General features: G+C 45.6%; 1 protein-coding gene across 1 annotated transcript in view; it reads left to right on the top strand.

Annotated features, from left to right (window-relative positions):
• Positions 1 to 14,413, top strand: part of MROH1 (maestro heat like repeat family member 1) — a 1,237,492-nt gene that overhangs the window by 944,477 nt on the left and 278,602 nt on the right. Inside the window, exons 31-32 of the mRNA XM_069221041.1 lie at positions 8,264 to 8,416; positions 13,988 to 14,142. Of these exons, the coding sequence (XP_069077142.1) occupies positions 8,264 to 8,416; positions 13,988 to 14,142 (308 nt within the window). The remainder of the gene's footprint in view (positions 1 to 8,263; positions 8,417 to 13,987; positions 14,143 to 14,413) is intronic.

Here is a 14,413-nt window from a genome sequence, read left to right as displayed (position 1 = left end):
CACGTCTCCCGATAAAAATGATACCTCACTTGTGTGGGTAGGCCTAGCGCCCGCGACAGGAAACGCCCCAAAGCGCAACGTGGACACATCCAAATTTGTGAAGGAAAACAGAGGTGTTTTTTGCAAAGTGCCTACCTGTAGATTTTGGCTTGTAGCTCAGCCGCCACCTAGGGAAACCTACCAAACCTGTGCATTTCTGAAAACTATAGACCTAGGGGAATCCACGATAGGGTGACTTGTGTGGCTCGGACCAGGTTCTGTTACCCAGAATCCTTTGCAAACCTCAAAATTTGGCTAAAAAAACACATGTTCCTCACATTTCTGTGGCAGAAAGTTCTGGAATCTGAGAGGAGCCACGAATTTCCTTCCACCCAGCGTTCCCCCACGTCTCCCGATAAAAATGATACCTCACTTGTGTGCGTAGGCCTAGCGCCCGTGACAGGAAATGCCCCAAAGCGCAACGTGGACACATCCAAATTTGTGACGGAAAACAGAGGTGTTTTTTGCAAAGTGCCTACCTGTAGATTTTGGCCTGTAGCTCAGCCGCCACCTAGGGAAACCTACCAAACCTGTGCATTTCTGAAAACTAGAGACCTAGGGGAATCCAAGATGGGGTGACTTGTGTGGCTCGGACCAGGTTCTGTTACCCAGAATCCTTTGCAAACCTCAAAATTTGGCTAAAAAAACACATGTTCCTAACATTTCTGTGGCAGAAAGTTCTGGAATCTGAGAGGAGCCACAAATGTCCTTCCACCCAGCGTTCCCCCACGTCTCCCGATAAAAATGATACCTCACTTGTGTGGGTAGGCCTAGCGGCCGCGACAGGAAACGCCCCAAAGCGCAACGTGGACACATCCAAATTTGTGAAGGAAAACAGAGGTGTTTTTTGCAAAGTGACTACCTGTAGATTTTGGCCTGTAGCTCAGCCGCCACCTAGGGAAACCTACCAAACCTGTGCATTTCTGAAAACTAGAGACCTAGGGGAATCCAAGATGGCGTGACTTGTGTGGCTCGGACCAGGTTCTGTTACCCAGAATCCTTTGCAAACCTCAAAATTTGGCTAAAAAAACACATGTTCCTAACATTTCTGTGGCAGAAAGTTCTGGAATCTGAGAGGAGCCACAAATTTCCTTCCACCCAGCGTTCCCCCACGTCTCCCGATAAAAATGATACCTCACTTGTGTGGGTAGGCCTAGCGCCCGCGACAGCAGACACCCCAAAACGCAACGTGGACACATCACATTTTTTCATTGAAAACATGCCTACCTGTAGATTTTGGCCTCTAGCTCAGCCGGCACCTAGGGAAACCTACCAAACCTGTGCATTTTTGAAACCTAGAGACCTAGGGGAATCCAAGATGGGGTGACTTGCGGGGCTCTGACCAGGTTCTGTTACCCAGAATCCTTTGCAAACCTCAAATTCTGTTTAAAAAAACACATTTTCCACACATTTCGGTGACAGAAAGTTCTGGAATCTGAGTGGAGCCACAAATTTCCTTCCACCCAGCGTTCCCCTAAGTCTCCCGATAAAATTGATACCTCACTTGTGTGGGTGGGCCAGGTGCCTGCAACAGAATAAGGCCCAAAACTTGTAGAGATAGAGGGGATAGCACAGCAAGTTTATAAGGACATATTCTTTTATGCATCTTTAGACTGACTCTGCTTTGGGGACCCACATAAGTGAGGTGTCATTTTACTTGGGAGACTGAGGGGAACACTGGGGAGTAGGAATTTTGTGCTGGAGTGGTGATCTTACGAAGAAAAGTAAGGAAAATATGCTTTTTTAAGCACATTTTGAGGTTTACAGAGGAGTCTGGGTAAGAAAATGTTGGGGGATCCACGCAAGCCGCACCTCCCTGGACTCCTTGGGGTGTCTAGTTTTAAAAAATGTCTGGGTTTGGTAGGTTTCCCTAGATGAAGGCCGCACACAGGACCAAAAACATAGGTGCCCTCTCCCCCCCAAACACAGGTAGTTTTGTAATATATCGTTTTGATGTGCCCACATACGTCCGTGATGTGCCAAACACTAAAATTTTGAAAAGAAACACACTTAGGTTATGTGAAAAAGACCCCTCACCCACCAACCAAGTTGGTGGCATGCTTCATCATTGGGGTCCCACCTGAGGCACCTAGCGTGTCACAGGTGTGCTGCGACGCCTGATTACAGCGGAGCAGGTTTTGTCATTTTTACCACACATACTGGTTGGATTTGGCACGAGGGTGAGTGATGGTTCAGTGGATCAAATTTTACTAACAGAAGAGCTTTCACAAAAATGAAATGCACGGTTAGTAACTGAAAGGCAAAAAACTGAACCAATGACTCACAGCTCGTGAGCTGTAAAGCCGCGACAAGGCACCAACCGCTTTACAGTCCATTCACACAACTTTCATACATGACACACACAAGGCCATTCACACCGCCAGCCACTGGCCCAGCACATTACAACACTCACATCGACAGACAGCGCCACTCAAGGGCCCATCACTTACATACGCCCTCATGCCTGATACAACAATCACACCAGCTGATGGGAGTGTGTGGACTGGTGTTTGGCTGGCAGTGTGTTGCAGTAGCCAACAGCAAGTCAATATGTACACTCTCAGCCAAGCCCCACTCCACACACAATGGCATAATTTTTTTTTTTTTTTTTTAACAGAGGCACCCCTAACTAAGTAGAAAGAATTAAAAAACTACAAACACAAAAGCTCTAACTAAGAACATGACAGAAATGTTAACCATGAAACTAAACGCATGAAAATACAAAACAGACATGAGTTTACACTCATGGTTGTTCCCAGAAATTCTTCTGGGTGTGATAATTCTTAAAACAAGCACCGACACACAGCCCAGGCTTTGAAGGACAATCTGGGCAGTACATTCGAGTCTCCCTCCGGATACCTCTTCGAAAACACACTCTACACTTCTTAGCTGGAAAGTCTTTTTTGGGTGTGGGAGGAATGTGCTCAGCAAAGTGGCGATCTTTCAATCTAGCCACATCCTCCACCACTGCTTCTCTAGGAACTCTGGCCTGTTCCACCACAATAAGGCTCTCTATCACTGACTCCTGAAATTTCACAAATGTCATCTTTGACTCTGGAGACCTATCCCTAAACACAATAAAAGCATTGAAGGTTGCTAAGTGGAAGAGGTGAAGTGCTAACTTCTTATACCAAACGTAAGACTTACGAATAGCAGTATAAGGTTCCAACCTCTGGTCAACTCTATCTACACCTCCCATGTGCTTATTATAATCTAAAATGCACACAGGTTTGCGCACTTCAGCAACCTGGCCCCAAACAGTCACAGGGGAAGTACTCTCATCATGGATGGTACTTAGCATGTAGACATCCCTCTTGTCTGAAAATTTCAAAGCTAGCAGCTCCTCGTTCCGCAAGGCACAGCACTGTCCTCTCTCAAGTTTTTTACAGACAAGCTCCCGTGGATAGCCTTTCCGGTTAGAACGGATTGTGCCACAAGCAACTGTGTCCACTCTAAACAATTCCTTGAACAATTGCACACCAGTGTAGAAGTTATCTACATACACATGGTGACCTTTGTTGAACAGTCGTCTACCAAGATCCCACACAATTTTCTCAGTAACTCCAAAAGTGGGAGGACAACCAGGGGGGTCAATATTGGAATCCCTACCAGTGTACACACGGAAACTATACACATATGCTGTCCTACTTTCAGACAGCATATACAATTTAATTCCATATCGTGCCCTTTTGCTAGGAATGTACTGCCTAAAAACCAAAACGACCCTTGAAGAGGACCAAAGACTCGTCCACACTTAACTCTTTGCCTGGAACATAGACCTCCGAAAACCGATCTACAAAATGATCAAGTACAGGCCTAATCTTAAAAAGACGGTCAGAATCTGGGTGATCTCGTGGCAAGGCTAATGCATTGTCAACAAAATGCAGCATCCTAAGAAGAAGCAAATACCGATTACGACTCATGGTCGCTGGAAATATAGCTGTTGCCATCAAGGGACTAGTAGACCAATACGAAGCCAGTGACGGCTTCCTTATCAACCCCATCAAAAAAGTCAAACCCAAAAACTTTTTTAACTCCTCCAAATTTGTGGGAATCCACTGGGCAGCTCTAGAGTGTGGCCTAAGTCTAGCAGCGTTGTCCCTCAAATGCTGCTCCACATACAAATTAGTCTGCTCAACAATCTCTTCCAAAAACATATCATCCATGAATAACTCAAAGAAATTGATAGGCATAAAGTTCTCTGTATTGGCGTTACATCCCGGGAGACCAGTAAAGGCAGGCAACTCTGGCTGCTCCATGTTTGGGGCAACCCAGACATCAGGTCTTATAACGGGAAACCTTTCAGCCCCAGGTTGCTGCACTATTGGCACATCAATGTCCTCCTCTAAAACAGGCCCTTCATCTGCACTGAGTGTGGCTTCATCATCAGAAGATTCCCCTCCAACAGAAACATCACTGCCAGAATCTCTGACTTCCTCCTCTGCCTCAGATGCAGAGTCTGTCTCATAGTCAGGATCAGACTGTGACTCAAAAAGCATACCAACCACCTGCTGAGCGGTCATCCTGCGGCTAGCCATAATCTCTCCTGCTAAAATTAACTGGACAAATTCACCACCAACAACCAGCACTGTGTAAGACAAGTAACAAAGTGTAGCTTTGTTAGTAAGAGTTATAAACTCACAAACGATACCGCTCACTTGCCTGAAAAAGCTTGATTCACCAGCAACTACACAGCAATCACCAATGATTTCCCACTAAAAATAAAGAAAGAAAGGCAAATTAGAAATAAGACAAAACAAATATCATTGTGCACAAACCTAAGGACAATTTCACACACAATCCTGCATTTAGTACACCCCCTACAAACATGTCATTCATGCATTGCAACAATACTCCTTTGGAGTAAATTGTTTTTACTTTCCTAAAACATGCAACTGTGCAAACTGCAGGTCAACCACCGCCAAAACCGCAAGGAGCCACAGCAAATAAATCAAAAGCTTTGAACTAGAACAAAAAGGAGGAAAACATTTTTTATCACAAGTGCAAAGACTTCTTCAGTTGACAAACACCCCACCATCAAACATTTAGAAATTGGTGCCCAAGTGGATTTTGCCATAGGGGCAGATGGGCCTACTAAAAGAATAGGCCTGTCTGCCCCAAGGAAGCCAGAAAATACCTTTAGTAGTGTGTCCCCATGGAGAGCGACCCTTGCCAAAGGGGACAGCCCTCAAACAAACAAAAAAACACACACAACACTATCCCTGGTGCCTAAGTGGCTTCTGCCCCCCTTGGGGGCAGGTGGGCCTACAAAAATAGGCCCATCTGCCCCCAGGGGGGGGGCAGAAATGGCCAACAGGTCAATGCCCCCCTTGGGGGGAGTGCCCCGTGCCCAAGGGGACGCGCCCCCACAAAAATAAACACATAAAAAAAAATCCCTGGCGTTCTAGTGGTTTCTGCCCCCCTTGGGGCAGATCACCCTAAAAATAATAGGCTGATCTGCCCTCAAGGGGGGCAGAAATGGCCCTAAAAGACATGCCCCCCAAAGGGGAGCGACCCTTGCCCAAGGGGGCGCCCCCCCATCCACTACACACACAATCCCTGGTGCCTAAGTGGCTTCTGCCCCCCTTGGGGGCAGATGGACCTAAAAAAAAATAGGCCGATCTGCCCCCAAGGGGTGCAGAAAAGGCCAACAGTTCTCTGCCCCCTTGGGGGGAGCACCCCTTGCCCAAGGGGGCACCCCCCCCCACATAAAATGCACATAAATATATAACACCCTGGTGATCTAGTGTTTTCTGCCCCCCTTGGGGGCAGATCCGCCTAAAAAATAGGCCAATCTGCCCCCAAGGGGGGCAGAAATGGCCGTAACGAATTGCCCCCCAAAGGGGAGCGACTCTTGCCCAAGGGGCCGCTCCCCGCCAACAAGAAACAGGTAAGTAAACAAAAAAAAAAGAAATCCCTGGTGTCTAGTGGGCATTCCTGCTGCCCGATCGCAATGCGATCGGGCAGCAGGAATGCTCAAAGAGACACCGGGGGAAAGGAAAAGCCTTTCCTTTCCCCCGGTGCCTCTTTAGCTCAAACCCCCCACCCACCGGGAAGAGGAACTCACCTCTTCTCCGCTCGCCGCACAGGAAGCAAATGGCTTCCTGTGCGGCGAGAACCCCATAATGAAGTCAGCGCCCGATTGCGCGCTGACGTCATTATGGGGGGGTCGGGGTTGGAAGGGGAAGGGCTTCCCCTTCCATCCCTGACTTTGGGGGGTGGGGGGAAGCACACAGAGGGAGCGAGAGCGCTCCCTCTGGGCTGTGTGCCGAGGATGTAGTGGTTACGTCCTCGGCACAGCAGCACTGTGCCGCGGGACGTAACCACTACGTCCGCGGCACAGAAGGGGTTAAACTGCTGTACTCTTCAAGGTCACTCTGAGGAGTCTCAAATGAACAAACAGTCCGCGTCTGGCCTGGAGTTCCCTCCAAAACATGCACTGCTTTACACCCACAGTTAAATATCAGCAGCATAATACAAATATATATAACATGTGCCTGTATTTAGGGACATTGCAACCTGTTGTTTAAGTTCCCATGCTTTGTACTCAGTTGTGCTAAAAACACGAAAGACAGCAAGGACAGGCACCCACAAGAAGCACAATTTTCAATATTTTTCCACTTTTAAAAATAAATATACGCAGGAAACACATTGTTTTCTGTCAGGTATATATCAGTAAAAACAGAAAACTGGGAGCCTTAATAAAAATTGGCTTCATATTGGCTAAGAAGCCGCCCTTGGAAGGACTGAGGGCTCATTCGACTAGAGCCAAGGCTGCAATCACTTCGTTTGTACATGGAGGGGACTGTTCTGGGCATCTGCAAGGCTGCGACATGGATGTCCAGCCATACATTCATAAAGCACTACTGCCTTGATAGCTAGGTCTGGTGGGATGGGCCCTTTTGCCCATTGGGTCCTGCAGGACTTTGTGATTCGGGCTGTCCACAGAACCACCACCTTGAGAGGTGCTGCTTTGGTATTTATTCACAAGCTGGGAATTTTGCAGTTAGAAGTATCCATCTGAAAGAAAAAGTTACTTACCTTTGGTAACACTTTTTCTACTGGAAGTATGCTTTTTGTTATTTGGTGTAAATTCACAGTAGTTTTTTGAGAAATTTGTTTTTAAAAATAAGCTTAAGATGGTCTTGAAGGAGTTCATCTTCTAGAAAAGATGTTGCTATCTGCACCTTCATGTAACACAAGACTACGATTTGTGGGACTCCTGCGGTACTGAAATTTAGAAAAATATTCTAATCTCTTTGGCTGAGGGAACCTTTTCTTCTGTCTTCCATTGGGGTACCACAGAATGGTATGGTACTGCGGTACTTTGCTATCTGGTAGACCAGTTGCAACATCTCAGCAGAACGCTGCAGCAGCCATTACAGGACTCTGTCCTCTCCTCTTAAGAAAGGTTTTATTTTTTTATTTTTATTTTTATCATAAATGGACAGTATAGGAGCACCCTGGCCCTAAGCACTTGTGTTGGAGTACCTAGAGGGACACCCCCTCCATCGATTGAAATAAAAAAAATAGCGTCACATATATTCAAGTTTAGTCATCGCTCGTTGTTTAATTATCAGAGTATTTGTTAAAGCTAATCAACCCTCATTGTTATAAATGTAGTCAGGGACCACTGTTAACTCATCATTGCAGGATTACTTTCTAAAATCTTCGACTGTAGCTATTATTTAATTAGCAGTCTGCTCATGAAAGTTGAGCATTTTAATCATAGTCAAGTCCCATTGTAAGCTCTGCTTTCCTAGCATTGACTTCAGCAGTCTGTGATTTCAGTAAACAGAAAACAAATCATGTTTTATATGAAAGTTTGTTTTCTTAATCACATAAATACCTTTGTTGCCTTTTTGCTAAAGATGATCAAAAGTTATAGTCCATAATTTCATTTACTGCATTAAAGTAAACATGTTATATAAAAATATATATATATAATGTCTTACTTATGTACGTGTTCAGATATTGCATTCTTAGGGTTCTCGTGAAATTAACAATGCATTTTGTTTGATATTTTATGGTTTATGATGTCAACCACACTTTATAGTTATAATACAGGACTATTGTATGTGGTTTCCCGTTACATATTTGTCTATATTTCAATAGAATTCCCATAATGAAGCACTACTATAAAATTATAATTAACATTTCTAAATATTCATATGTGATTCTTTTTATGTAGTTACTCTGTTAACTGCATTCCTTTCTTTTACAGATCATTGGAAAGCGCCTCCCGCCAGATCAGCTTACCAACCTGTTGTTCATAACATTTGAGGGATTGTCCGACCCTGATAGCAACTGCTCGCGAGCAGCCACGGTCATGATCAACTCACTGCTAAAGGATCGTGGAACTGTCCTGTTGGAAAAGGTGTGTTCCATACCCTCTACTATTATGTTTTATGAGTTGCCTCTTGTAGCTGTAGAGGACTCCGATTTGTCAGAGGCACTGGTGCTTTTCCTCCTTAATTGACTTAATTGGTGACCACCTCAAGGGCAATTGTTAATTCCCAATTCTTTCCCCCAAAATTCATCCTATGTCATGCCATGAGACACCGTCTGCACCTCAGAATGGCAAAAAAACAATACTCCTTATTGCTAGTCTGTGAACCCCTGCAGCTATTAATAATGTGTTTCTGTCACTTGTTATCAAGTTCCTACTCTACCTATAGAGGAGTTTAGGTAAAACATTTTTGGTGCCCTAAAAATTCTGTTGACGTGTTGCTTGCTCCTTAGCTGGGCCCTAGCCAGTCTGCTAAGGACAAGAAAGCAAAGTAAGAGCTCCTTGGTTGCAAAGTAATTGACGAGGTATTGTTTGGGCTGCAAGCATAACTTCTGCCCGCCATCTCAAAAAACACCTTCAGTACGTGAGTATACTGTTCTGATATCAAACACACAAAAGGTGATGGGAGAAATGCTTGCAAATGGTCTAACCATTGGAAAGCACTTAAGGTAGCATTTTAACCCAATATTATTTTGCTCAACATGCCAGCTCAGTGTGGGCCCATCCTTATGCAAATGAGTGTTGACCCTGCTTCAATAAGAACAGTTCGGCCCAAACTACCAGACAACTCCTCTCTAATTCGGAACATGAACAACCCAAAATCAGTTTTGTCCTTATGCTCCCCTGAGGGATTGTCAGTGGTTAGACGTATTGCAAGCATTCCTCCTTTTGTGTGTTCACTGTCCTGTTAGCCTGGAGCCTGTGAAACAGAAACCATCCATAACTTGGCATCTTTTGAATAACATATGCAGGAACTAACTGGAGCGCCCATAAATCGCACAGGTAAAGTGAAGCAAAGTGGTGCTCATGAATTAAAATATAACTCCAAATGCCTAAAAAAAGAGTTCAAAGTAGCTGTATGGCCAATCACGTCGTAGATGGATCAGCATCACAACTGCATGTGCACTTTGCATTTAAAATGCATTTCTTTATAAATTTATATTCCACATTCCTCACTGGCATGTCACTGTACAGGCCCAAGAGGGTAGAGTAAACAGAAAATTTAATCAATAAATGTTATCTGAAATGCATGGAAAATAGAGTAACCATTAATACAATGAGAATAAGCAAATCATGCAACGATTAAATAAAAAAGCTGAGCAAAAACAATGGAAAAGAGACTAACCGTGTAATGATAATGTTGGAAATGGCCCTCTTTACTGGGTCACCCCTAAACGTTTTGTCTTCCTCCTCCTACTCTTTTGCTGGATTTGTGCTTGTTGGCCTTAGGACTCTGTGCACTTCACCTCTGCTAACCAGTGCTAAAGTGTTTGTGCTGACTCCCTTAAACATGGTTTGATTGGCATGTAGAGTGATGTACTGCAGGAAGCTGGCTCTCTATATATTGCACTAAAATGAAGTACACTATGCAGAGAGTCCAGTGAATCCCTAATTGGTATTGCAGAGGCAAAAGTAGATAGGACTAATGCTCTATTTCGTGGTAGTGTGGGTGAGCAGTTACGCTTATCAGAAGAATAGTGTTCAGCATTTGTTGTACTCACAGAGGCTTTAAATGAGACATGCACTTATTGAATAAATCTGAGACCAATTTAGAAAAATAACATTTTGTTTTATATATGTTTTGTAGGAGTCTGGCCTGGTGTGTGTTGGACACCTATGGCGTTGGCACCTTATACCAGGTCCAGGCAGCCCTTATTAGTTAGTGTTATAGTGTCTAAGAAGCCAGGGCTCTCTAGTGGTAGCTGTGGTGAGCGCCAACACTGATCTAAGAGGAATGTGAAGCACTTGCAGTACTACAATAGTCACACAGTAACGTATCACACATGAAAGGAACCACACAGTGTTGCAAAAAAAAAAAAGGGTACTTTATTATAGGAACACTGGACTACTACAGGCTATCCCCCCTTTCTGGAGATAAGTACACACAAAATATGCTCAGGTAAGTACTAGGAATTAGCATAAAAACATTAGGAATAGCAAGGGCCCTATAGAGGTGGCAAACCATATACTAAAATAGTGGAATGCAAGAATGTGTTCCCCATCAGAGGTTATGGAGTAGTTATCCGAGGGTTGGGAGACTATGGAACCCCAAGAGGTGAGTATCTAGAAGACCCCCAGCAACCAGGAGAGCAGAGGTAAGTTTCCTGTCCCATAGGCTAACAAGGGGATCCTGTAATTGGAATAATACAAGAACAGGACCTGGAAGCAGAAAGGAGGGACCACCTCCGAGGTGTCCAGACCTTAGGTGACCCCCCCTCCCTGCAGAATCCTCCAACTTGGTTTGGAGGCCAGGGACCAATAGAGTTAGGTTTGTGTACCCCTCCCCAAAGGGAGTGGTCACAAGAAGGGTGTAGCCACCCTCAGGGTCAGTAGCCATTGGCTACTGATGCTGTAATGCCACTAAATCCAGGATTTAAGGCGCCCCCCCCTGCCCCCCCCCCCCCCCGGAACCCAAATCGTGAGATGCCTGCTGACCTCACAAGAAAAAAGGACTGCTAAGCTGAAACCCCAGCATAGAAGAATGAAGATGAAAACTGACTTGGCCCCAGCCCAACTGGCCTGTCTCCTGCTTCAAAGTACCTGCAAAAAGAAAGTGACGCATCCTGCGGGTCCAACGACCTCTGCCAAGTTCCAGAGGACTGCCCTGCATCACAGAGGACCATGAACTCCAGTGGACAGCAGCACTGTCCAAGAAGAAACTACAACTAAGGGCTCAAGAGCCTCCCCAGATCCACGAGTCCTGACCACTCTGCACCCAACGCCCACGGCTCGTGTCCAGGTGGCCCAACCAGCTAGAGAGTATCCCCAGGCGATTCAGAGCAAGTGCCCACCCTGGGTAGCCCTCGTCTGCCCCCCAGGACGACGCCTGCAGTGTGAATCCAGAGGACCTCCCTCACCGCGAAAGCTCTGGACGAAGATATCAGACGCCAAAAGGTATACTGCACCTGCAGCCCCCAGGCCTTGGAGAACCCAACCTCCTGGGCAGCAACGTTCAGCAGGCAACTGTAGGAAAGTACTCTCTTTCTTGGCATGGTTACCCCCATTTTCTGCCGGTATGTTTGCCTGTGTCTACTGAGTTCCTGCTAACCAGGACCCCAGTAGTTTTGCTTTCCTTTTTCTTCCCACAATTGGCAATCTGGTTCCGCCCCCCCCCCCCCCCCCATGTCAGTCCCTAGTATATGGTACCTAGGTACCCAGGGCATTGGGGTTCTAGGGGATTCCTATGGGCCGCAGCAGTTATTCTGTCACCCATAGAGAGCCCATGCAAAGGATTCTGCAGGCCTGCCATTGTAACCTGCGTGAAATGGGTGCATACACCCACTGTCACTACAGGTCACTATAAGTCACCTCTGTGATCGGCCCTCTCAGCTCAGAGGGCAGGGTGCATGTACCTGTGTGTGAGGCACCCCTGCACTGTCAGAGGTGCCCCTATAAACTCCAGATCCATTTTCCTGGACTTTGTGAGTGCATGGACACCATTTTACGCATGTACTGAACATAGGTCACTACCTATGTCCAGCTACATAATGATAACTCTGAACCTGTTCATGTTTGGTATCAAACATGTCAGAAACATACCCCAATACTGTTGCAAGTACTGGAAGTATGATTTCATGCACTCTGGGGGCCCCTTAGAAGTCCTCCAGCATTGCCACCACCAGTCTTACAGGGTTTTCCAGGCAGCCCAGCTGCTGCCACACTTCAGACAGGTTTATGCTCTCCTGCTGCTTGATCTGATCTTTCTTAGAATGCCAAGTCTCCCATTGTTGGAAGGTTCTTTAAGGGGCTAGCCCATTTCTTTCCTCTGACCCCTTTCATTATACCCCAGTGGGACTTGAACCTGGTCCTAACTTACCTTATGTGTGCCCCTTTTGAGCCGCTGCACAATTTTCCTTTGTGGCTCCTAACAATCGAGACTGCTTTTCTTATTGCCATCACCTCTGCTCACAGAGTGAGTGAGCTTCAGGCTCTTTTGTTCCAAGCCACCATTTTTGTCTGTCCACCCTGACCAAGTGGTACTTCGTGCAAGGGCTTCCTTCCTTCCTAAAGTTGTTACGAAGAACAGCAGTGGCGGTGTGCTTCAGCTGTTCTAAAGATTTACAGGTGGACGATCAACTCTTTGTTGGCTGTTTGGGTGCAATGAAAGGGATGGAGGTGCAGAAGCATACCATCTTGTGATGGATACTGCTGTTCATCAACATGTGCTACGCTTTTTCAAAGAAGCAACTTCCTGAGGGCTTGTGTGCTTATTCCACCAGAGCAACTTCTGCTACCACAGCGTTATCACAAGGAGTTCCTGCCCTGGACATCTGCCAGGCAGCAACGTGGGCATCTCTGCATGTGTTCATAAAACATTACTGCCTGGACAGTAATGTCCGCAGAGACAGCTCCTTTGGTTGTTCGGTCCTGCAGGACTTTTTAATATGATCTTGGTTCACAGCTCACCGCCGAGGATGGTATTGCTTGGGTATCTATTCTAAGGTAAGAAATCTGCAACTAGAAGTCTCTGTCAGATGAACAGGTTACCTTCGGTAACAATTTATCTGGTAGAGACATGTTCTAGTTGTAGATTCCTTATTGACCCACCCATCCTCCATGCTTGTAAACTGATTTCTAAGGACAGATATTCCCATTTCAGCCCTTAGCTCTGGTGCACCAATTTCAGTGTTCTTCATGGTTCAGTGTGACTGGCTTTCAAAGTTGTGAAAAGAAACTGGCGTCAGCGTGCCGGGGTGGTGCTTATGTACGGCCGTGACATCATCACGGCGACCACGATGCAAACAACGAACATGGATTCGATCTACGCCACCTAACGGCACACAAGGGTACTGCTCAAAGCAAAATCTCCGGATCCAGTCTGACATCTCGGGGAAATTCTAAGGTAAGAAATCTGCAGCTAGAATATGTCTCTACCAGATAAATCGTTACCAAAGGTAAGAAACTTATTCTTCAGGTATTCATTCAAAGGCAAGTAATCTGCAGATAAAAATCTCTATCAGACTAACCTTTGGCAGCACCTTTTCTGGTAGAAACTGTCTAAATGCAGATTCCACGCTGACCCTCCCATCCGCCCCGTTCTGTGAAATGGATTCTTCACACAGAGCACTCGTTAAATTCGACACACTCGTCACACATTGATCAGATGTGGCTAAGCGTCTTAGCACAGAAATAATCACAAAAGAAACTGATGTTAGATATTCGATATGGCACCTAAATAGGCACCACACAAGTCACTTTTGAAATGACGCCAGATGGCACCTACTGGCACACACAGCTACTGCAGAAGATTTTCTGGGTCCAGTCTGGGTCCTGGGGAATGTTCTATGAGTAGGAGTCTGTGATTAGATAGTCTTTACCAGAAAAATCATTACCAAGAGTAAGTAACGTTAACTCAGCATTTTAACCCGGACAAACATCTGGTCTGTGTCTAGTATGGGGAATTTGTCACGGTTCTCATTTTTGATTTTTCTCTTTCAGGTGCCTGAGATCATTGTACGAATTCACGAAGAGCTGCAGAAGTCAACTGAAGAGCACGTAAAAAAGGCAGCTGTGCAGACGGTGTTAATCCTTGCCTCACAGCATAGGACAGCAGTTGTGTGCAGCCTCCTAGCCAGCTCATTGCCTTTTGACAGGTTTGTAGAACATCATGAAGAATTAAAATCTATCTTGACTGTACAGGGTTCTGTTGTATTTCATTTGTGGCATGCACCAGCAGTTTCTATACATTTACTCTTTTAGTGTCCTATCAGTCTATGAGTTCTTTACCAGTCCACTATCAGTATGGGCTGAGTGAGGAATGGGGGTTATCATGTGGTGTGGTTGAGAGACAGCACTGTGTAAGACACTTATCAACTCCTTTAGGACCAGCTAGGTTTCTTTTGTTAAACCTTAGGTCATCCCTGG

The sequence above is a fragment of the Pleurodeles waltl genome, chromosome 2_2 (genome assembly GCF_031143425.1).
Source record: "Pleurodeles waltl isolate 20211129_DDA chromosome 2_2, aPleWal1.hap1.20221129, whole genome shotgun sequence".
Lineage (NCBI taxonomy): Eukaryota > Metazoa > Chordata > Amphibia > Caudata > Salamandridae > Pleurodeles > Pleurodeles waltl.
Note: the sequence above shows the minus strand (reverse complement) of the source record. Positions and strands in the feature narration are given on the sequence as shown.